This window comes from Diabrotica undecimpunctata, chromosome 10, assembly GCF_040954645.1.
Source record: "Diabrotica undecimpunctata isolate CICGRU chromosome 10, icDiaUnde3, whole genome shotgun sequence".
Taxonomy (NCBI): Eukaryota; Metazoa; Arthropoda; class Insecta; order Coleoptera; family Chrysomelidae; genus Diabrotica; species Diabrotica undecimpunctata.
This window is the reverse complement of record NC_092812.1, coordinates 44,552,442-44,578,953: the sequence shown is the minus strand read 5'-3', so window position 1 is coordinate 44,578,953 and position 26,512 is coordinate 44,552,442. Positions and strand designations below refer to the sequence as shown.

Below are 26,512 nucleotides of genomic sequence, written 5' to 3'. Positions count from 1 at the left end.
AGGAAGAAATTAAAAATTAAATTGAAACAAAATTGGCCTCCTGTAAAGTAATTGATATAAAAAGATCCTGATAGTTGAAGAGGGAAAAGACCAAGTTTATGTACTAACGTTGTACCAAGTTTATGTTTATATATGTACCAAGTTTATGTTTACATATCTGTAATTTGTCGAAGTCTTTGTTTTTGATGTATGTTTCATGCTCATTTATCCTGACACTTAGTGGTCTTGCGGTTTCTCCCATATATAAATTGTTGCAGTCACAGGGTATTTTATAGATTCAGTTCTTTGATTTTTCGTGTGTGCTGTTAGGTTTAGTTTTGAACAGGGTAGACCTAAGTGTATTGGTTGTTTTGAATGTTGTTGTGATGTTGTACTTATTTTTCTATCCTTTTTAATTCTTCTGATAAGCCCTTTACATATGGTATTGTTGTCATCTCTGAATCTCTTCTTGAGTGTTTTTGGATTACTTGTGGTGTTTTGTTGTTTCCTTTCTTCAATCATGTGAAATTCTTAGTTTATAAATCACAATAGGTAATCATTTTTTGTCAAAACCTTTGTTAGCAGAGTTTTTTCATCCTGAAATGCATTTTCATTAGACAAAATGTTTTGGGCTCTATCGTATAATGATTTGATAATCTCTTATTTGATGTTTACGGTTTGAGTGGTTATTTAAACATCTGTTGGTGTGGGTAAGTAGTCTGTAAACTTTGGTTACATAAATATCCTGTATCCTCTTGTGAGATTGAAACATCCAGAAAATGAAGTGAATTGTTGTTTTCTTTTTTAATTTTTTTAATGGTGAATTTGATTGATTTTTCTTTATTGTTGAAAAACGTAACTTGTTTGTTATACTTATCGCACAATTTTTTAAATAATTTTTTTCAAACGATTCCAGAGTGAAAATCGAAACATCAAACAATAGTTAAAAATGTAATTTTCATTACAATTAATAGTGGCCTAATCCCAACATAATATTTAACATAATAATATATTAAAACAGTATGACTTACCAAATCCATAATGTAATCCTCCTTGGATAATGTAGTCGGTTTTAACTGTCGATAACTTTGTAGCGTAAGTGATTGTAACCGCAGACATCAACATAAAAGTAATGGATTCCAAAGTTTCCAAAGGCAGACACCACCAACTTTCGTAGATAAGTGAATAACCTAGTAGACGTATGCTAAAGCAGCAGAAAACTATGACAATAATGAAAATAATATTTGCGTGTCCCGCTTTTTTGATAATGGATCCTGACATAATGGTTATTGGAATTCCAACTATACCACTTGCAGTTACAGTAAGGCCCATCAGGAATATGGTTCCTTCCATGTCATCCATAAACCAAACCAAAAAGTTTTCAATGAAACCTCCTACAAAACCTAAAAATTGCAACAAGTTATAATACGAGTATTATGGTATACATTAACAATACGATAGAGAGTACTGACGTGGATATTTTAAATGTTAATAACAGAACTACTGAAAAACATGCTTTTAATGGGACAAGATGAAGAAGAATGTAGGTTTAGGAGTGAAATTTATATTTTTTACTATCTTTAATGAGAATTAACCACAATTCGTTGAAAATACGTTTATTTTGACATTTTTACTTCGGAAAGGTTCTTAAAATAAAAATTAAACAAATAATTTTGTTTTTTACTTGATAATACAAAAGAAATTCCCAATAATTCAACTTTATCTGGATCATTCATACACACAGATATTATACATTTTAAAACAGATGACTTAAAAGTGATGTCAATATTTTTGAGGTTATTTTCATAAACGACTTTATCGAAATACATTAATTGTAATTGGGATATTCATTCATCCAATTACATGAAATGAACTTTAACTTGGGAACACCCGTCAGAAAAATCATAGTATGTGTTTTTTCTTTAAAAACGCAACCACACTCAATCATTGACAGTAAAATTATCTTGTTAGTTAAAGTCTACACACGATCCCACCTGTCAGTACTTAAATAAATGCCACTACGGAATTGAAAAAAATAAAAGCAGTAAACCAAAGCAAGCTAAGACATCTAGATCATACTTGTGGCAGGGACCAAGAAAGGAAAAGGAAAGTGATGCTAAAATATGGGGGAGTAAAGAACTTGGGAGAAATAAAGAGACTCGAGATAATATAGTGATTCAAATGCAAACAAAAGACCCCCAAAGAGAAGCTGAATAAGCTTCAACGACAAGCATGGTGAATCATAACAGAAGCGATGTCGACTATCCCAACCGCCTCCGTGGAGGTCACACTTGACTTGAATGTAGGAGCATACAGAAGGCGGATAAGACGCCAGGAAGTGGGATAAAAGGATACCGGGATCAAATCTGGAGAGATAATTAAAAATCACAAAGAGTTGAAAATGGTACAAGAGGAAATGCGACCTAAATTTAATTTCAAAAGGCCGTTTACCGTCGTCTTTCTAGGAAGGGACGAATTGGAGTCGAAGAAAACGAATACCGTAATGGCAGATCAATGCTATTATACAGATGGCTCTAAAACCGATAAAGGATTTGTAGATGGACTAAACGAAGGAAAACCAAGGCTTAGCCTTAGTGAAAGCCTGGATATCTACTATCTTCCGGAAAAACTAAGCGGAACTGAAACGACAGGTTTCTAAAAATTACATCTGATAGGCAGGCGGTATTAAGAGCACTTGAATCAAATTGGACTGAGTCCAAGTCAGTTTGGAACTGTCTTTAGAATCTTATTCGGATCGGAAAAGTAACAAAGTAAGTTTACTCTGGGTGTCTGAGAGGAGGGGAAAAAGAAACATTCGTAGGCCCAGAACCTTTCGTTGACATAGTAAGAAACATAAAAGAACAATATCGAACTGGGTGGAAGGGATGAAACGTACCCACTGGTACGAACAAACGGGTCTCAAACATTCGAAGGTTTTTATACACGAACCTTCGAAGAAGAGATCCAAAGATCTACTAGATTGGGATAAGAATGATCTCCTAGTTATTGTTGGTCTCCTAGCAGGACGATGTCGCCTCAAGAAGCACGTGAATTAAATCCGACTGACAGAAAGTGCGAATTGTCGATTCTGTCAGGCTGGTGACGAGACGGCGGAACACGTTATGTGCAATTACGCAGGGTTGGATAGGATAAGGCTCAATACATTTAAGCATCATCAACTCAAGTCTAGAAGTTCGTAGAAGTATCACCTAAGGCTATAATAGAGTTTGTTAAAAAGGCTAGACTGAAGGGACAACCTAGGGATAAGCCAGAATAGACCTCTTAGGTCGAGTTGACCCACTTATATAAAAACTAACTTAATCTAATCATAAAGAACAGCGTTTGGTTCGAGTCGAGTGCAGAAGATTTGTTTAATCTGGTGTCTTTAGAGAATTTATTATAAATCTAAACTCATTGGTCAGTATTTTGATGAAGCAAGTGTAATGTTAGGGCATCTTAAAAGTTCTTTTTCTACTTCTTGATGTGCCTATCCGTTAAGAATGTTGGCGATCATCGTGGCAATCTTTATCTGGTCTGCAGCAGCACGGAAAAGCTGCACAAATGTTGTTATGATGTCTTTCCAATCTTAATGGTCTTCAGACGAAAATAAAAGAAGTTGCGCCGCGCCGCAAGCTTTTCCGTGCACTACTTAGCACATCGCTTGAATATGGTGATTCAAAAAAGCTGCAACTGTATTTCTAAGTGTCGATTTTTTTCAAATGTTAGTGGATTTTTTTCATCATTTCACAATTCAGCTAAGCAAACTCTGGTTTCTGACGTAATTGTTGGGAGGAGAATTCCTACTTTCGTCGTAACACGATGGACATCTAATTGCAGAATAGTACCAGAATAATACATGGCCTATGTGACTTTCTAAACCAAGGTTTTCAACAAATTATAGATTTTTTATCCGATCAAGCATCAGTTAGGCAAAGCGATGGCTGTTTGGTTAAATTGGAAAATTTTGAGTTTACTCTCTTGGTGGTCATTTTTATTGATATCTTTGGCGTTACGGATATATTATTTAATGTATTTGTTACGTTTTCAAAATTCAACCATCTAAATAAAATATTAAAATATTATTTCTGTTGATAACATTGCTCCACTCTCCCATAATATGCAAAAGTCAGTAACCTTGTTGTAAATTATTGCTCCAATTTCTCCCATATCTGCATGATATTTTTGGAAGTAATTAGCTGTAGTACGCCATCGGTACACTGGAGTGTTGGATATTTTCTTTGCTCTAAAAGACTTCCACTCACCTTGTTAGGTTGTTAGGTTAGGTTACTGATTTTGTAACTTTGTCTTATTGTCGAGGTACTTTCAATATGCGTATATTTATTAAATTAGTCTAATGTAGAAATTAGGTACTTTAAACTACTACTCGCTGTAGTTGTCTGACATATGGAGTGATACAATTCTATATTGGTACCACCGAATTTTCTTAGAAAATTAGTGATGTTTCAGTAGTAGCCTTTGAATCTGACAAAGGTTGTCAACGATTCTTCCGGTACCTCTTCTTGACAGTTCTTTTTTGGTGCGAATTGGGACATACGCTATCAAGCAATGGTTTTATATAGATCACCCTCGTTGGGGATATCGGCGTAAACTTATGTTATAGAAGTTAGAATATTGGACTGTTGCTGTGGGCATATTTTGTGTAGTTGCCAAGTTCATGCCGTATTATAGGGGACATATTTCCACATGTGTACTGGAATAATTCCTGAAGCTACCCTGAAGGAATATAACATCAAGTATGTGTAATACATCTTCCTGTGTACTGCAATAAGGGTACTGGTGATCTCCGAGCATATTTTGTTTAATAGTGGTCTCTGACGGTTATTCTTTATTGCAGTTTGTAGGCCTTAAACCACATAATGGATAGAGTAGCCAGTATGCATTGCTGATAAATACTTTGTGGGAAGTAGAAGAGTAGATATTAGTATCCCCTTAAAATCCTTCTGGCCATAAGTTAGTACATGAACATATCTTAGTTTTTATTTTTGCTAGTTGTAGTTGCTAGTTATAGTAGTTATAGTTATAAATTGAAGCTGTATGCAGAGGAAAAATAAACGACGCTAGAACCGAAAACACCAGAAATTACCACAAATGAAGAACTTAATATAAATGTACAGGAAGTTCGGAAAATACTTGAAAACCTAAAGAACAGAAAAGCAGCAGGTAAAGACGGGATACCAAACGAATTACTGAAATATTGTGGAGCAGCAATGACAGAACAATTAACATAACATTAATTAATAAAATTATAAAACACAATAAAATGCCGGAAGAATGGAGATCGAGTGAGCTAATTCTACTATTCAAAAAAGGATATAAAAAACAGCCTGAAAATTACAGAGGTATAAACTTGTTAAATACTACCCTAAAACGTACAACTAAAATTTTACAAGTGCTAATAAATCACAGGATAAGTTTAGCAGATGAACAACAGGGTTTTCGTAGTGAAAACTCGTGTACAGATGCAATATTCGTTATAAAGCAAATTACTGAGAAATCACTTAAGTATAGTAGACCAGCATTTCTGTGTATGATTGATCTAAAGAAAGCGTTTGGCAGATTAAGACTCAAAGATGTAATCCATTTTCTGTATAATATGATGATCAAATCATCAAAAACGTTAACAAAGGAAGATGATACAGAATGGGAAACAAAGAAATAAAAATACTCTGTTACTCAGACGACGCAATATTGAGAGCCCAAGATGAAGACAGTTTGCAAAGACTGGTCCACATATTTAACATAAGAGCAAAAGAATTTAATATGACAATCTCATCTCAGAAAACTAAAACAGTAGTAGTTAGCAAAAAACTATATATATATAATAACGGATTTATTACGGCTATCGCCGCTTCTCCGCCCCCAATTTCCATCTTTTTCTGTCATATGCAGTTGCCTCTTCTAAGTCTCTTGCCTCCATTGCTTCATCAATATCTGTGCGCCAACTTCTCATTCTTTTAACATGTCCGAACCAGATTAATTGTTTTCTTTCTATGTCATCATTGATATTTCGCTCCATTTTCATTTCGTTTCTTATTTGTTCGTTTCTAACTCTCTCCAGTTTCGATCTACCGCAGCTTCGTCTCAGATAATCCATTTCTGTCGTCATAAGTTTGTTTCTATTAGCTTTGGTGACGTCCCATACTTCCGAACCGTAAAGTGTAATACTTTGGACTATACTACCGTAAATATGTTTTTTGGTTTCTCGTTGGGAGATCGGTACACTGTCACATGCTTTTTCCAAATCTATTAAAGCTATATGGGTTTCTCTATTTCTCTGCACTCGTTTTTCTATTGTAATTTTTAATGTGAAAATATTATCCATAGTGGAGCGTCCGGCCCTAAATCCCGCTTGTTCTTGGGGATGTTTGTCTTTAATATCATTTTTCTATCAGGTTCCGTAGTACTTTTGAGTATAGTCGGCCTATAGTAGCAATCACTGCGATCCCTCTATAGTTTTTAGGATCTATCTTTGTGCCTTTCTTGTGTATTGGAGAGATATACGATTGTCTCCATTCTTCTGGAACTTTTTCTCCGTTTAAGCATCTTTCGAATAATTTTCAGATCATTTCAAACAGTTTTGATGATCCATACCCAGCAAAAAACTAACCAGATGTAAAATAGAAATTGATGGCATTAGTATTGAACAAGTAATAGAAATAAAATACCTGGGAGTTACACTGTCTAGCTATAGAGACCTCGACAAAGAAGTGAGAGATCACGTACAAAAAGCAAATAAACTGGCAGGATGACTTAATAACATTATATGGCTAAACAGACTCTTTAACACTGATATGAAGTCAAGAATTTATAAAGCCGCTGTAAGACCAATAAGGACATATGTCTCAGAAACAAGACCCGACACAGCCACAACGCAAAGGCTACTGGAAACGGCAGAGGTGAGAGTACTAAGAAAAATTACAGGAAATACGCTGAGAGATCGAAAAAGAAGTGAAGTCATTAGAAGAAAATGTAAAGTACAGTGTATAAATAAATGGACACAAAATAAAAAAAAAGAGTAATAATCACATAAGCAGAATGGAGGAGACCCGTGCAGTCAAAATAACAAGAGATAAGTCACTAATCGGCAAAAGAAATATCGGACGACCGCGCAAAAGATGAGAAGAAGAAGAAGAAGATATAAATTGAATCATTCCTCGTACGTAGTTTGGAGATTGTTTAGTTTAATTAATATATTAGTTTTAGATTTAACTTTATATGATAGTGTAATATACAAGGAGATTTTCTAATATATTTCTCTTTGGGGTACGAATTGGTTACGTTAGGATAGCTTACGCGAGGTTAGGTTAGGTAAGATAAGATTAGGTCAACCAGGATTTACTTCACCTCTTTCAAGACACGCGAACCACTACTGGTCGAGAGATGTTTATCTTAAAAGAGCATGTGATAATGTATATTAAGAATATACATATATATATATATATATATATATATATATATATATATATATATATATATATATATATTCCTAATACTGGTCTTAAAAATGACAACAACAAACTATACCAGTACCGTACTGAACTCACAGACTACCCAGTGGCACATAATAGACCAGATCTAAATTACGTACTAGTCTCTCTATTATTGGAGTCATTTCAAAAAACGTTGCCATATTAAACAGCTAGATTTATGCAAAGATTGGTACTGCTGACGTTGTCCAGATGTATCAGAAAATATGTGGAAGATATTGCATACCTGATTATCTAGGGCTCGATAATATGGAAAAACTTCCTACTCAGTACCTAATCCTTTTGATACCACATTGAGTAGAGTGAATTTTCCCTCGAAATAATGAATTGTGCATAGAGAGAGTAAAATAGTGTGGCTTAAATTTATGGTTTTATTATTACATTATTCAAAATTTACCTGAAGTTGCACATGTTAAAAAGAGAACAAGCAATTCTCTGTCCTTCAATATAGTTGTTATTTCTTTTATTACACTTAAAGCTTCCTTCTTAAATTCTAAGTCAATAATGAATATTAGAATACCAGTAACCATCTTCAGAAAAACATAAAATATAAAGACTGGCCTATAAAATGAAAAACGAAATCAGTTTGTTTTCTATTCCTTTCTTAAATAGTAAATAAGCCGCTAAAATTGAAAAAATATATTTAAAACCGTTTTTAATCTATAAAAAAATTTAGTTTTGATTTAACACTTTTAATATCACCAGGGGTGTATGGCCTGCATTGTATCGGTATAGTTTAGTTTTGAAATTGTAGGCATTAAATTAAAAGAAATCGTAGTCACCATTCTGATGATTATACTTAGGAGATCAAAATCAGAATAGAAAAGGCTAGAGCAAATTTCAACAAAATGAGAAGAGTGCTTTGTACAAGGGATTTAAAATTGGAACTAAGAGTTAGGTTGGCGAGGTGCTATGTTTTTTCGACTTTGTTTTATAGAATTGAATCTTGGACCTTGAATGCAACATCAATGAAAAAATTGGAGGAATCATTCAAGCTGTGGGTATACAGGGTGTTTCAAAAAAAGGTAACCCCGTCTCTAGGGTAGGTAAAAAACTGAAAAATAATTGGTGTTTGCTTAGTAAAAAATTTTTGTAACGCCATCCGTTTCCAAGATACAGGGCGTTGAAGAAAAAAATTTACGCATTTTTTACGATTTTGCCGAAACTACTTTGGAAGCTGATATATCCCATGAATTTGTTTTTATATCTGATTCTCATAGAGGGCGCTAGTTACACGGATCGTACTAAGTATTAGTCAATATAACTTTTTTAAGAGTAAAATTATTAATCAAAATTTCAAATAAACTTAAACATCATTCAATTTTACAAGAAAAAGGTACTCTTGGTAAAACTAGATACTGTGTACCGTTTTCGGAATATTTTGATTTGAAAATTATGAAGTAATAATTGATGCCTGTAGTAATGATAAAGTTCTAATAGGTATACCTCTATTTTCTCCAAGTGTGCCATGGAAATCTGACATTTATTGATTGTTATGATGATAAATCAACAATAATTAGAGTTTTGAAACCTTGTTATTTGTAAAATCAAATCAAAATGTACTCAAATGTTGAATACACTGACATGTTATTAACCCTAGGCGAATGTTTAGGATGTTCCAGTGCAGCTGTGACACGTTATGCAGAAAAGTTTCCTAGAAGAAACTTACCAAGTAAAAAAACATTTAGAGCCGTTGAACGACGTTGTCGAGAAACTGGGAATGTGAGAACAAATAAAATAAATTCTGGTAGACCAAGAACAACAAGAACAATTAATAAAAAAAATAATATTTTAAATTTACTTGATCAAGATCCAACAGTTAGCGTAAGGAATATAGCAAGACAAACAAATACTTCTTCTTCAAGTACTTGGAGGATACTGAAAGAACAGCAATTACATCCTTATCATTACAGACAAGTCCAAGAGCTCTTGCCAAATGATCTACCGGTTAGAGTGAATTTTTGTGAAACATTGCAACAAAGGACAGCCCACATCAGTATCACATTACCAACACTCATTTAAAGTTAATGTTTGGGCAGCAACTTTAGGTAACAAATTAATAGGTTATCATATTCTACCTGGAAATTTAAATGGTGATATGTATCTTGATTTTTTAAACAATTCCTTATTCGAGATATTAAAAGATTTAACGCTAAACGAGCGAAGATCTTTATTTTTTATGCACGATGGAGCTCCACCACACTTTGATAGAAAGTGTCGTAATTGGTAAGTGAGTAATCATTTTCCGAATCGATGGATTGGTAGAGGTGCAGAAGCTCCGATTCATTGGCCTCCTCGGTCATGCGATTTTAACCCTTTGGACTACGCAGTTTGGTCGTATATTAAGGAAAAGTCTATGCTACAGAGGTAAATTTACGCCAAGAATTGGAAGAAAGAATTCAACGTCAATTTAATGACATCATAGCTGATCCCCTACCGTTTAGAAGGTTAATGGAATCTTTAGAAAAAAGAATAGACTTGTGTATTCGCGAAAACGGAGGGCATTTTGAACACTTACTGTAATTGAATTTTATTTTATGTTCTTAGTTATTAATTTAATTTTCTTCTTGTCAGTTTTGTTTAATTACTAACTATTTTATACCAGCATCAATTATTACTTCATAATTTTCAAATCAAAATATTCCGAAAACGGTACACAGTATCGAGTTTTACCAAGAGTACCTTTTTCGTGTAAAATTGAATGATGTTTAAGTTTACTTGAAATTTTGATTAATAATTATACTTTTAAAAAAGTTATATTGACTAATACTTAGTACGATCCGTGTAACTAGCGCCCTCTATAAGAATCAGATATAAAAACAAATTCATGGGATGTATCAGCTTCCAAAACATATTCGTATAAAATTTCATTACAATGTTGCCAGTAGTTTCGGCAAAATCGTAAAAAATGCGTAAATTTTTTTTTCTTCAACGCTCTGTATCTTGAAAACGGATGGCGTTACAAAAATTTTTTACTAAGCAAACCCCAATTATTTTTCAGTTTTTTACCTACCCTAGAGACGGGGTTACCTTTTTTTGAAACGCCCTGTATAGAAGAATTCTGAAAATATCGTGGACAGAACACGTCACAAACAAAGAGGTTCTGAGACGGATGAATAAAGAAATAGAAATTTTAAATACAATTAAAATAAGAAAATTATAATATCTCGGACATATTACACGTGGAGAGAAATACATCTTACTCCAGCTGATTATGCAGGGAAAGATGGCGCCGCGGAGATGACACTTGAAGAAGAGGAAAATGAAATATGGTAAGACGAAGAATATCCCAGCATAGCCACGATGCTTTTCAACGTTCGGTAAAAAATCAAACTTAAAAAAGAAGAATGCTTCTTCTTCTTAAAGTATCACATCTTCCTAAAGTAGGAAGTAACACTACCATTGATATGAATTGTGTCAAATGTATGTCATTAATTTAAACGAAAGCAAGTGGTTTTAATAAAAAACATTTAAAGTAAGTAAAAACTCTTACCGAAAGTCATGGTAATTTTTTCCATCGCTAGCGTAATCAATCATCCATCCAGAAAACGGAGTGCATATCATTCCTCCAATTATTACGTAAACTCTTTGCAATCCATAATCATCGTTTTTTTCTCTTAGAACAGTTTCAAACATAATAATACTAGCACTATTGATGATATCGAGAACAACACGAATACCGAGGTAAGACCAAAAACTGAGTGCAACGTTCTTTTCTACCTTAAATGCAGGATTTATGCAGACGTTTTCTCTGCGAGTAGTTACCAAGCACCTAAGAGAACAACTTCCTATATCCAGATGTTTAATGGGAGAATGAGGTAAATCTACATTTATGCTTACACTTATAAGTTTAGTATTCATTACCTCATTTCTCTTGCATGTGATATTGTTTTGTTTTGTGGAATTTAGATAATCAAATTCGAATGTCTGCGTGTTTTCCTCAATATCATAGTTATCTGGAGGAAGTAGTTTTAGTCTAGCATTCCAGAATTTTTTCAGTCTCTTAAAATCAACAAACTGTTCATTGCCTCCCATAATACATCCGATATTCGGCTCATACGTCATGTTACACGTAAAATTATACATATGCATAGTTGGAAAGTAGAATGAGTTTTTGGACATCTTCATTATAGTATTTGAATATCGGTGATTGTTTTTTAATAAAACTTTACGTTGTGTTTCCATCCTTAGCTCTGATTTATTTTCGGGTATAACTGGAAACGTATAGATCATAGGTTTACTGTGTATGACGTCATAAAGCAATACCTGATAACGGGAAACATTCATAACATAGTCGGTGTATGTTTGATCCAAGTAAGCCTGGCAACCAAAACCGCAGGATTGCTGATGAAAAAAACTATCTAGAGTTTTTTTATTTTCATGAAGAATGCACATATCCTCACCGTGCAAAGATAGATACGGGATTGATTCTCCCTCACACGAAACACTGAAAATCAAATTTTCAGGAAACATGACCGTAGTTCTTGCTACAGGAACCAGAAGTAAAAGCAATGCTGTAGGTCCTGCAGCTACTGAAGATACTGCTAGTAGGTACTAAAAATACAAAACAGAACTTATAAAAATATTAAAAATCAAAAAATTGTTTTGTTAATACACTCATTACTCCAGTAACTAAAACTATAACATATCCTCTGTTAAACAGTATATCTTATAACAGTTCAATTTTTCTTGAATTTAAATCTTTCGTCGGTACTGTACTTATTATATTATGTAGACTATTTTTATGGCCTCTGACTAAGACGTATTTTCAAGTTTCTTTCTCTTTTAATTGAATTTGTCTGGATGTGATTATATAAAAGTTTTTAATTTTCCCATGAGAACAGACTGGTACTACAAATGCAGCTGTACCCTTTCTCTCAAGAGCCAATAAAGACCTCTATTAAATTCTAATTAGTCTGGTTACAAAAGGTTTTAAATGGAATTGAAAGACTCGACATCAAATCATCATCAAATAATAAGATTACAGTTTTTGTGTTGAAACCTGTGTTCTGTGGTAAGTTTTAACTATTTGTCACTCTGCTTAAAACATACAATATAGAAAGATTTTTATCTTCCCAGGGTTTTAAGGCCAGGCTACATACCGAGCCACATTTGTCTTCCCCTGTGCTGAAAAATAGAGCCATGCTTGTTCACTTGTCAGTTGTCACCACCCAAGAACGGTTGACTACATAGGATAGTTCCATCGCCCAAATTTGTCTGTCACTGCAACACGCGGCTGTGACGTAGGTGTGGGGACGACGAGCAATTATCGACTTATTGTTACTATTTACTTTTATGGAAGATGAGCCTAATTTGAGATTAAAAAGCTTAAAACGAAAAATTTACGTTTTGTTTTTGTAAACAGATGGCAGATAATCAGATTTTTAACAGTACCTAAGACATTCAAACTTGTAAATTCTTAATGATTTGTTTTACATGGCAAATAAAATTTATTTTCGAAATGAATGCATTTGCTAGTGTTATAATTAAATTAATAAATGTCAGTTTACTATCAAAGTAAATCTTTCTGGTAAATAAAATTTATAGATCCGTGTTTTACTTACGTAGTCAGAGCACAAATTAATATCCAAAAACATTTGATGATAAATAAAACTGTTCAATACTGAACTATTTATTTCATAAACATACATAGGTAAAAACTAAACAGTATACAGTACTAGCAAACTTTAGAAACATTTCCTACCAAACAATTTTATTTAATTTTCTAATTTTTGAGCTAGTTCAATCCAACACAGATATGTTTTTTCTCTTCAAATTTTCAGCTTCATTGGATTTTAAATTTCTATAATTTATTCCAATTATTGTTCCAAGTTTACAAAAGTTTTTAATAAGCGCATATGGCAACACTTTTTCTTTTTTAAAATCCTTTTTGAAATGTTTCCAACAACTCCATTATTTTTCTATGGGTATCAATATATTTTTCATAATATTTATTCCATTATTTTATTTTTATGAACCACTCATCTGTAGGCTTGATAAGACCTCCATAAGAGAATTGCTGCACCCATGATGGTAAACTATAACTATTACTATATATTAAACATACTTGTTTAATAATTCGTTGTATTTTGCTTCAAAATCTATTTCAGGCTTTAAATCTATATTGTCACCAGCTTGTTCAAAAATTATTTCAGATTCAGTAATAGTATCATTGTTTAAATAGGATAGTATGTCCATGTTGATTAGATGTAATATTCAGAATATTTGAATCAACCTTTGTAATTTGTGCTACAAGTTGCTTTCTGTTTATAACATCTAATCTACCTTCACGAGTAGAGACAGAAGGTGTGTCAAAGATATGTTTATAAACAAAGTGTTGGAACTGCAGTTTTCTTTAAAAGGCGTTTAGTAGGTAAACCTAAAATAAGTTACGTTAAAAAATTTTTATAGGCATTTTATTGCTTAATCATTTTACCTAATAATTCATTTTGAAGATCTCTTTCATAGTCATGGTTTGTAAAATGAACAGTGCATATTCTACTAGAATCAGGATTAAAATTATCAGCTCTTCTGCATCGTTTAACCCATTCAGCCTTTATAATTTTCGAGACTAAATCCTTTCCTTTTGGAAAACTGTGAAAAATAACAGGCATATTCTTGGTTTTCACACTCTTCAAATTATTGTCACAACCATATATGGCACATCTATTACCACCCATTTTGTTTATACAAGTAAATTGATATAGAAACAATAATTAAATAGTCTTATACGGCCGTTAAATCATGGTACGAGCATAGGACAAAATCATGGTACAATGAATACACATGTGTATTCATTGTACCATGGGACAAAATCAATCCTATCTGTGTTTAGTGTCCTTGGTCACCACCCGTGGTTTTACTGTCTGGTCCAGTAGCCGCTCATTACCATCCCGTCTTTCTACCGATAAGAAGGTATTTTCATTTTTTGTTGACATCTGGATGCCTACCTATTTCGGACGTGTACGAACTCATCACTATATAGCCCCTCATAAAATTATTAGACCCTCGGAGATATAGTAAACTGATCACCGGCATCCTTTGGAGATTGGTAAACTCATCACCGCAGATAGGTAAACTCATCACCGGGATTTTTGCCTGGCTTCTAATGCGAAAGATTGCCTCTTACCTGTTATACTTCTCGTTTATGTGATAATTTAATAAATTCAGAAATTGTTTTAAGTAAGTTGCTTTAAAATTTAACTGAGATATTAATATGTCTCACGGTGTGGCCTATTAGACGTATCTGCCAATCTAAATGGTTTTGAGATCTAAAAATTTAGTTGCATAGGATTTCGATAGTGAACTTTAAAATGAAAATATTTGTCAATATGTGCTATTTTTGTTTATATCGGAAGTAGTCCCAACTTCGTTATTTGATTTTCATTGTATTTTATATTTTATTTATTATTATTATTATTTTATATTTATATTTCTCATTAAATTCTCGAGATAATTTGTTAAGCATACATTCGGTCTAAGTCTTACCGTTTTGGCGTTATTTGACTATTTTGAAAATAATACACGATTTTGGACAGTTAGTAAGTATAAAATATCTGAAAAATAGGAAAAGCTAAAAACTTGAGTGTGCTATTAGTGCATTGAATTCGAAGGAAACCTAATTTTTTACACGTGCAAAGCTTTACATTTTATGGCATCATTGGCGGAAATTTTTAAATTTGAAGTAATTAGCAATGCATTTATTATGACAGAATATATGACAACTAACCTCAATTAGTGTAAGATACAAAATAATTTTTATTCTGTAATTTGTACTAATTTTGTTTATTGTAGCACCCTGATGATGCAAATAGAGATTTGCGAAAGCTTGGTAGTTTAAAAAGAGTACTTCTTTGTCCTATCTTCGGCTGCACACCCAAATATATAGCTGTGTTTATAGTCTAACTGATCAGCGTTGACTACAAGCGTTTATCGCTTTTTCAGTATATGTATATAAGGAGTCCAATTAAGTTGGTACCATATGGAAAATTTTTTTATTTTTAGTTTTATGAAAAAAAATTTATTCTCTAGTTCTGAATGATCTAAAATTTCAGTCATCAGAATCAGATATTAGTATTCTTCAGTCATTTACGCGGTTCGTTAAACAACATGAATTTTATTAAGACTTGAGAATATCCAGAGAGTTTTTTTTTTGACAAACCGCGTATACAACTAAAAAAAATTTTATATCTGATCATTGTATTCTAGGTTTTAGATCATTCAAAACTTTTTATGTAACATAATTATTTTATATAACAAAATTCATAGAACTAAAAATAAAAAGGTTTCACATATGGTGCCGACTAAGGCTAAATGTCATACAACTGGTGAGTAGAAATGTTATACCGTTTTTGTTTAGTTGTTTCGCACTGGTTTTCGCGAATAATCCTGATCAAACAGAAAAAAATCAGTGTAATTAAGTTCTTTAAGTTAACTGTATAAGATATTTCTTGTAGGCAAGGCATAATATTATTTTGTTGCTGTAGATTACCTTTTCTGATAACATATTTTGAGCTTTCTAATTAAATTGTTAAAGTCACATTGTTATATGTATATATATATATATATATATATATATATATATATATATATATATATATATATATATAACAATGTGACTTTAACAATTTAATTAGAAATCTCAATTAGAAATCTCAAAATATAATATCAGAAAAGGTAATCTACAGCAACAAAGTAATATTATGCCTTGCCTACAAGAAACATCTTATAGAGTTAACTTAAAGAATTTAATTACACTGATTTTTTTCTGTTTGATCAAGGTTATTCAAGAAAACCAGTGCAAAACAACTAAACAAAAACGGTATAACATTTCTACTCACCAGTTGTATGACATTTAGCCTTACACCCTTACGTCGCACAAGTCCACAAAAGGCAATTCGATTTTTTTAGAGTCTTTCGCAATCAATTGAAATTATTGATACCCATCATTTTTTGTCCGAGTTGGCTCAGGACGTAATAAATTAGCAGTTCACTATACATGTTGAAGAAACAAGGGCAAATGAAGAGAAATTTTTCTTTTCGCATGATTTTAGGTAGCTGTCAATAGAATTTTGTGGAATTCCCAAATAAAAACCAATAAATTGCAGTTGCATTTAAAACATCTTAATTTGGAGTATTCTGTGAAATTACCAAAAACTAGCCGTTTGCTGGGATTTTATGGTATATACCTGATCCAGGCTGCAGGTAGGTCAGTGATCAGTTTACCAATCTCTTAGGGTCTATTTTGAAAACCCTACTTTTATGGCGGTGATGAGTTTGTACTATGTACGAGGGTATTTATGGTAATTGGTGATGAGTTTACGTGTACCCCCTATTTCTTGGGTTTTGGGTTTTCTTTGGTATATTTTTAAATAGACATCACATTTTTTTAGATTATTAAGATGAGAGATATAATGTGTCATAATTTTCATGCAGCTTTATTAATAAAAAGCAATGAAATTTTTTTGCGAGATTATTCATTTTTTTGTTTATTATTTTTATTAATTAATTAATTTTTATTGGAGTTTTTTTTTTGTATTAAATTAATAAGTATGAACCGAAAAGCTTTTAGGTTAATAACAAATTGTGGTTTTCTATTTCTGCATTTCATGATTTAAATTTTAAGTAATGATTATTTCGTTTTTTTTTTAATAATTACCTATTTTATTGGGTAATCGTGTGAACGCAATTTATTTACCTAGAAGTTTGTTGACGATAATATATGTCAATTTTTAATAATAAAGAATAAATGCAGTTTTTTGAGATTTATTGTTTTTTCTGATCTTATTTTACTAAAGATATACATAATACTTTTTTAGTATATAGGTAAGCATGTTGATATTAAGTGTTTAGATTGTTTCCTTTGATTTAATGTTGATTTAAAATTGAATAGTTTAATTTAAGTCCTCTATAATTTTTTTTTGTCAAACTGTTATCTAATTGTTATTTATCTTTTAGTCATATCCTTACCCACCCCAATGACATTCCCAATTCTGAGCAACGAGGCCTTTGTAAAGTTCTTGCGTATGATTAGCTTTTTACCACCTGACGTTCTTTTTAACCACCTGAGCTGTTTTTCTTATGAAACAGCCTTTATTTTCTTAAAACGTAATAAACATGACGTACCTAAAATAAAGTGGAAGAAACAAGAAAAGTCAATAATTCTTGAAACAAAAGCAATTATTTTTATTTTCACACTTTCCAAATTTATTATTTATTCCCAAAAATTTTATTCCCATAGTTGAAAGACTAAAATTTACCTTAACATGTCCAATTTTATCTGCAATATGTCCTATTAATAATGGTAGAATGATTGATACAAAGGGGGTCACAAAAGATATTATTGCAGTTTCTTGAACATCCAGTCCTAGATGCTTCATTTGAACGACCAAAAATGGATAAAGGACCAGCGTAGCTAAAAAAACAATTTCTGAACCGGTATATACAGATTTAACGTAAGGAAATCTTGGTTATATATGAAATATTAAAAAATATAGGCCTTCAATTTGTCTAACTGTAAAGACAAACTTACATAATGAGTGAATAAAAAACAGCATTTTAGTCGGCAACAGCTCATTTTGATTAAAGTCCTTGATCACACAATCAAAAAATGTCTTCATATGCTCTGCCATATTTGTAAATTTATCATGAAAGCTGAAAAAAAAAAAGTTTATTTTTTATTATTCGAACGAACCTTTTAACATCTAAAAGTATCCAAACTTTTGGAGTTTACCAATATGTAAGAAGACGAGAAATATGCAGATTAAACAGTATGTATTCGCACAAAGTTATAACCAAAGAAAAGAAGGACAGGTTGGCCAGATTGTACTAAGACAAAAAAACATTGAGCATTATGGAAATGGACATACGATTTTCAACGATGATAATAAAATAATAAATTATCGGAGTCAAAAAGATGGTCGAGGTAGAAGAAAAATATCGAAATACATCGGAAAGAACACAAGAAGCATATGAAAAGTACCAAAGAGTTCATAATGAGACTCATACACTAGTAAGAAATAGCAATAATCCAATCAATGAAGGTAATTTTTTTTAATGAATATATTAACCAATTTTAAGCAACTTTTGTCCTGTACATTTTTTTCTATAAGTCAATACTTTTCGACTTAGTCGCAAGTGAAAATGTCAGTTTTTTAACAAAAAAACACTTTTTCAAATGATTTTTTGTGAATTAATCAAAAAGTACGTATTTTATTAAAAAAATTATGCTTATAAACATGTGGCATTTAAAAAAAGGAGTGTCATTCCCCCAGGGTAAAAGCACCCAACGGCACAGGGTCAGTTTTGAAGTTAAGGGTAAGTAGAACCTACAGCCAAATTTTGGTGCAAATCGGTGCAGGCTCAGAAAATTATGCAGGAAAATGGCCATTGACTGGAGTATAAAACAGAATGGCGGCTAAGGCTCTCCATCGAAATGAAGCATGACTTTTACGGATTGCAGAGAGAGATGTGGAGATTTATAGGAGGTGAAAGAATGGAAATAAAAGATCTAATACGAATTACGATTTTTACGAACTGCTTTATATCTCTATATAATCTATTCCAAAATGAGTATTTTTCTTTATTTCGATAACTCCTTTTCTATACAGTTTGTCCTTCTGTTTTTATTATTATTATATGAGAATCTTTTATGATTACATTTTTTAATTATACATCAATTATATTTTCTTTACTTTTTATTATACTTACACAATTATGTTAACATTTTTAGGAATCTCCTGTTTATATAGTAATATGTCTCTATGACAATAAGATCTGATAATCTTTATTATCTCCCTCAATAACTAACTCATTTATTTTTTCTCTTTTCTGTACACATTTTTTATATATTTTTTACATTTCTCTTTTGAGAATGTACATACAATATATACAATAGAACTCTGGCGAGAATTTTGACAAATATAAATCATTCAAACTAACAAAATTACATTATTTGACGACTTTATGTGTCTAACAATTCCTTCGTACACATATGCGTGGCCACAGCGGGTTCCGCGGGTGCCGTTGCACTTACACTAACTTTCGAGGGGCACAAAAATTGGGATTTTTCACTTCTAGAAACAACTAATCTGTGAACACTTTGAGTAATATTAAATAAACGAGATATTAAACTAAAAAGTAAAACTTTTTGTAATAAAAAGTTAGCTATGATTTGGTTGGTATTTTAAAATTGAACGTGGGGATACAAAATTTTGCTCAAATAAAATGTTACGGCGATAGATTCAGTTTTTTAATAAAACTATATGCATTTACCAGAGGACTTTTAATATATTTTTTTGTTTTTTAAGGTGAATAATATTTATTTATATTAAAAACAAACTAATCAAAAGTAATTATAATATATATATATAGCATTCTATTCGTTTTTCTTTCAGCGTTTTTATCGTTTTTTATTTTTTCATAATTAATTTTTTAATAGATTTTACATTCTAATTACTGAAATTAACTTACGATACCTAATAGGGGCTATCTCAAATATTTATAATTTTAAATATTTTATTTATTTATTTATTTAAATATTTACACCAATAATGGAGAAGAAGAATATAGCATATAGGAATAGCGACATGGAATGTGATATCTCTGACCGGCAAGGAAATAGAAGCTACGGAAGAAATGGAAAAAAATGAACGTACAAATAATGGGAATAAGCGAGACAAAAAAGATAGGGAAAGGACACATCAATATCAATGAGAAATATAGTCTATATTATTCCGGAGTACCACAGGGTCACAGAGCAAAAGAAGGAGTCGATATAATAGTTAATAAAAGAATAGAATCAAGAATAACAAACTGCGAAGCAGTATCATCTAGAATAATCACAGCCCAAATAGAACTAAAAGACAAGATAGGAATAATACAAATATACGGACCAACAGAAGGTAATGAAGAAGATATAATGATAGAATTCTACAACGAACTCCAAAACGCATTAGGCAAATTAAGAGAGACAAGAGAAAAAATAGTAATCTTAGGCGATTGGAATTCAAGAGTAGGTAAGGATATTAACAGGGGATTAGGATGCATTGGACAATATGGGGAAGAAACATTAAATAGAAATGGAATTAAAATGCTGGAATTCTGCCAAACCAATGACCTGATAATAGGAAACACATTCAGTGAACAAACCATTAACGACAAATATACATTTCTGGCTGAAGAGAGAAATGCGAAAAGCTTAATTGACTATATAGTCTATAAGGGAAACCTAGAACAAAATATAAAAAACATCTTAACGGAAAAGGAACCCGAACTGTCTACACAACACAGGATGGTCACTGCAAAACTGGAGGATGAAAAAATAGAGAAAGTGGAAAGAAAAGAGTACAAGAAAGTAAATGTAAACAAACTAAAGATAAAAAGTGTGCGAGAATTTTACACGGAGGAAAATAACAAAAGACTGAGACAAATAGAGCGCCAAAAAGAAACATGGACAATGGAAGAAAGATGGAATACATACAGTGAAGTATTAAAGGCAACAGCAACTGAAGTGTGTGGAATCAAAAAATATAATAAACAGTTAAAAAGGACAAGGTGGTGAAATAAAGAAGTGAAGACAGAAATAAAAAAGAAGAAACTAGCATGGAAAAAATACCTCGAAACGGGATTAGAAGAAGATAAAGAAAAATACTATAGACAGAGACGATTGGCAAAAAAGACAGTCAGACAAGCAAAAACAAAAACATGGAAAGAATTTGGAGAAGAACTTCAGGAAGAATATATAACAAATAATAGAAACTTTTGGACGACAATACGACACATAAGGCAGGGAAAACGAAAGGAAATAAACGCAGTAAGAGATACTTCAAACCAAATACAAATAAGCCCAGAACAAATAGCTAGGGTATGGAAAGAATATTATGAGAAAAAATTTGATACCGAAGTGATAAAGGTAGACAATATAATCAATGAATGCGAAGAAAACACAGAGCCAGAGCAAATAAGTAGAGAAGAAGTAATAGAAGGATTATCAAATATAAAAATAGGCAAGGCAGGTGGAGATGATGAAATTGAACCGGAAATGGTAAAATACATGGGAGAAGAAGGAATAAACTGGCTATGGAAAATATATAAAGAGGCGTGGGAAAAACAAACAATCCCTAAAGACTGGCAGAACAATATCATCGTGTCAATATACAAAAAAGGAGAACATGTAAACTGCGACAACTATAGGGCAATATGTCTGTCATCGGTGTGCTTTAAAATATATACGAAAATAATAGAGAAGAGACTGAGACAAGAAGTAGAAATGGTATTGGGAGAAGAACAAATAGCATTTAGACCGGGAAGACAGACAAATGACAACATATATATCATTAGAAACGAATACGAATACCTGGGAAGTATAATAACTAATGATGGAAAAATAGACTGGGAAATAACAAATAGAGCAAATAAATCAAACAAGTTATATTATGCGTTAGCCCCAATAATGGGAAAAAGAGATCTTGCACGAGAAACAAGAATAAAAATATATAACATAATAGTGATACCGACTGTGTTCTATGCAAGTGAAAACTGGACAATTCTGGAAAAACATAAGAGCAGGATAAACGCAATGGAGATGAGACATCTAAGAAGGATAGTTGGAAAGACAAAATGGGATAGATTAAGCAACGAGACTATTAGGAGAATGGCCAACCAGGAACCGATAATGAACAAAATAGCAAAGAGACAAATGAACTGGTATGGTCATCTGATGAGGATGCAATCCAATAGAATAACAAGAAAAATTTATGAAGCAAAAAACATCGGAAAAAGAAAAAGAGGCAGACCAAGAAAAAAATGGATACAACAAGTAATAGAGGCGGAAAAACTTAAACAAAAATCACTCGAGGAATTGAAAATAATGGCAGGAAACAGAAAAGAATGGAAGGGGTGGGTAAATGGTAATTAAAATTGCTAGCCCAAATCCGACACCCTGTTAGGGTAAAAGGAAGGGGAGAAAGAAAGAAAGAAAGAAATATTTTTATTGTGGATTTATTTATGAGTTAGTGTTTTATAATCAGATATCTCTATTAGACAAGGGTATATAAGTTAGAAAAGGATAGGGAACATCCTCAAAATATGATAGGAAACCATAATATTGTGCCCGATGTTTTGCCATGAACAACAGTACTGATCTTGGATTGATAGAGACTGCTTTTATTTCTAGTGGATTTTTATAATGAAATAAAGCTATAGAAGGATTAAAAATCCATCAAAATACAAGTTACCATGAATTTATAACAGAAACTTCGAGATATAACGTGAATAAGTCCGTAGATCTTTAAATCCAGAAGAAAACAGAGGCTGAACTGAAAGCCAGAGATAAGCAGCGACAAAAAATTTAGATTAAGTATATGAAAAAACTAATTGATATAATTATAGTTCTAGTGAATGTGGAAAACCTCCTCGTGGTCATGATGAATGGAACAAAGCAATGAAAAAGGTTTGTTTCTCGAAATCGTACAATTTTTTAAAAAATATTACCGTCCATTTAATCGGACCCAAAATACTGCACTTATCTTAGCAAATACATTCAAAATGATATTTTACGTTCTCTCAAACATGTAAGGGATATTCAGAAGGAAGTGAAAGAATCTTTCTGTGATTGCAGACGAGACTTCTGATGTCACTCGCCACTAGCAGATTTTTATTATTTTTAGATATATCCCTAAAGGCAGTACGTTTCCAGTTGAAAGGCTAGTAACATTAAAACGTCTAAATTTAACTGATGCAAAAACCATTTTTGAAATAATAAATTCTACTTTGCATGATATGAATGTTTCTGGGAGGATGTTGAAGCTGTATGCTTTGATGTCAGGAAACTTACTGGTATACAGAAAATATGTGAAGAAAAAAATATTAAAATGTATATTCATTGCTATGCACATTGCTTTACTTTAGAATTGGTAACCGCTTGCCCTAATCATCTTGAAAATCCAAAGATTTTCAATTTTTTTGGTGTAACACAATTGGTTTATTCTTATATTGAAGGCAGTCCAAAAAGACACGATGTTTTTAAAGAGATTGTGAAGGTCGTAAATAATAAGTTGAAAACTTTAAACTCTTTATCTGAAACACGTAAGGCCTTTCGTGTTAATGCAGTTGCTCTGGTCAAAAATCAGCTTGAAGCAATTATAGAAGCCATCGAAGAGACAGTTGATGACGTAACCGATGCAAAACTAGAGCAACTGACCCAACTAATCAAAGCATTACTGCACAGTAATACAGAACGGTAATACTTTGATTAGTGATCAGTGTAGTAGTGTCTGGGGCTCGGAAGACTGAGATCTCGGAAGCCTTGAAGAAGATATCAAACAGGATGTCGAAAGCTCGGTTCAATTATAATCGACGCGGTTCAACCTGGAAGACTGGTGAGTTTAATATTAATTCCTGTAATAGTATTAATCTTAGGTCTAGGTTTAATATATACAGATATATACATATATATACCTTTTGGAACATATATATATATATATATATATATATATATATATATATATATATATATATATATATATATATATATATATATATATATATATATATATATATATATATATATATATATATATATATCGAAACTAAATACATAACTAAAGAGAATCTAACAATTAGTGAACAATGGGAAATGTGTAAAAATTACATTAAAGACGCAGCAAATAACATTCTAGGGCCGCAAAGACCACCACCACGCAATGAGTAGTTCGATGCTGAGTGCGAGGACATTACAAGAAGAAAGAACAATGCATATAAACTGATGCAGCAAAGAAGAACCCGAGAAAAAGAACAAAAATATAAAGATCTCAGAAGAGAAGTACATCCATCGGAGAAAAAAGCGAACTTATGAAAATAGAATATTGGAAGAACTTGAGGCATTAAAAAAGGAAAATCAAACAAGGAAATTCTATAAAAATCTAAATAAAGCAAGAAAAGAATTTAAACCAAGGATCGGACTATGTAAGGATAAGGAGGGGCATATACTCAATACAAAAGAAGAAGTATTGAAAAAGTGGGTGAAACACTATAAAGAACTGCTTACTATCGAAGTAGAAGATCCAAATCAACCACAAACAGCAATACACCATTGGAGCCTCCATCAATTCAGGAAGTACAAGATGCAATAAAACACCTAAAAAATAATAAATCTCCAGGAAGTGATGGTATACCCGCGGAACTTATTAAATTTGGAGGTGCTACTCTGACTAATCATATATATAAAATCATACTGAGAGCCTGGAATGAGGAACAAATCCCAGAAGATTGGTGTATTGAGATCGTTTGCCCGCTACACAAAAAAGGGCGATGAATTAGAATGTAGAAACTATAGGGGAATAACCCTCATTAATACAGCATACAAAATATTTTCGAGTATTTTATATAGTCGCCTGAGTGAATATTCAGAGGAGCTTCTTGGCGAATATCAAATTGGTTTTAGGCCTGGTCGATCAACAACAGACCAGATCTTTGTGCTAAGGCAAATACTGGAAAAAACCAATGAATTCAATATCGACACATACCATCTTTTCGTAGATTTTAAATCGGCCTATGATAGTGTCCTAAGAAATAAATTGTATGAAGCCATGGATGAATTCCACATTCCCGATAAACTGATAAGATTGGTTAAGGCTACAATGCGTAAAGTTGTTTGCAAAGTCGAAATACAGGGCGAACAATCACAGGCATTTGAAACGCATGTTGGGCTGCGACAGGGAGATGCGCTGGCGTGTCTCCTTTTCAACATAGCTTTGGAAAAGGCGGTCAGGGATGCCCAAATAGACAGCAGAGGAAACATTTTTAATAAATCATCCCAAATTTTGGCATATGCAGATGATGTTGATCTAGTTGCCTGCACAACACGCAAGCTAGAAGAAATGTATACCACCTTGTCAAACGCCTCAAAAAATATGGGCCTGCAAGTAAATGAAAATAAAACTAAGATAATGGCATCAACACCCAATAATAGAGCCAGAAACATCGGCCACCAATTCACGGTTGATAATTCTACCTTTGAAGTGGTGGACAAATTCACATACTTAGGCTCCCTGATCACCAAGGAGAACGTCATGACGGCAGAAATCAAGCGAAGAATAATCCTAGCAAACAAATGCTATTTTGGACTGAGTAGACATATGAGAAGCAGAAACTTAAGCCAAAAAACAAAAATAACCATATACAAAACCCTTATACAACCAGTGTTGACATATGGGTCAGAGACATGGACCATTTCCAAGGTAGATGAAAATCTCCTGCTTATATTTGAACTAAGGATCCTGAGAAGAATATTTGGTGGCATCTGTGAAAATGGTGTTTGGAAAAGGAGGTACAACTACGAGATATATCACAGATATAAACATATATTTGGTGGTAAAGACGTAGTATCCTTTATAAAAATAGGAAGACTAAGATGGGCAGGACATCTTGCAAGATCACAGCAGGACAACCCTCCTAGAAGAATCCTTATGTCACAACCTGTGGAAAGTAGAAGTAGGGGTAGACCAAAACTCAGATGGAGGGATGGTGTAGATGAGGATGGTAGACAAATAGGCGCAGCAAACTGACAACAGTTGGCAATGGATAGAACTGACTGGCGTAATAGACTTGGGAAGGTCGGGGCTCTTTTATAGGGCTGTAGCATCAATGATGATGATATATATATATATATATATATATATATATATATATATATATATATATAAATATATATATATATATATATATATATATATGTTCAGTATATATGTACAGGAACAAACAACACAACAACAAAACAAACAAAAAGAAAATGGTTCAATGACGATTGTAAAAAGGTTATACAGAAAAGAAATGAAGAACACAAGAAATATATGAAAAGAGGAACCAGAGAAAGAACCAGAGAGGGTTACGAGGAGAACCTACGAAGATGCAAGACGGAGGGCCGATAAAATATATCAAACAGAGAAAAGAAAATGCGAAAACGGTAATATAAATAAAATGGAAGAAAATCGCCAAAGCAACGATTAAGGGAAGCGTATAGATAT

At 32.4% G+C, this 26,512-nt stretch overlaps 1 protein-coding gene across 1 annotated transcript in view; it reads right to left on the bottom strand.

The window, feature by feature from the left end:
- Nucleotides 1-26,512, bottom strand: part of LOC140451819 (uncharacterized) — a 42,671-nt gene that overhangs the window by 13,386 nt on the left and 2,773 nt on the right. The window contains exons 2-6 of the mRNA XM_072545706.1: nt 18,019-18,140; nt 17,747-17,901; nt 10,981-12,041; nt 7,885-8,048; nt 1,011-1,382 (exon numbers count right to left, since the gene is read on the bottom strand). Of these exons, the coding sequence (XP_072401807.1) occupies nt 1,011-1,382; nt 7,885-8,048; nt 10,981-12,041; nt 17,747-17,901; nt 18,019-18,118 (1,852 nt within the window). The 5' untranslated portion in view covers nt 18,119-18,140. The remainder of the gene's footprint in view (nt 1-1,010; nt 1,383-7,884; nt 8,049-10,980; nt 12,042-17,746; nt 17,902-18,018; nt 18,141-26,512) is intronic.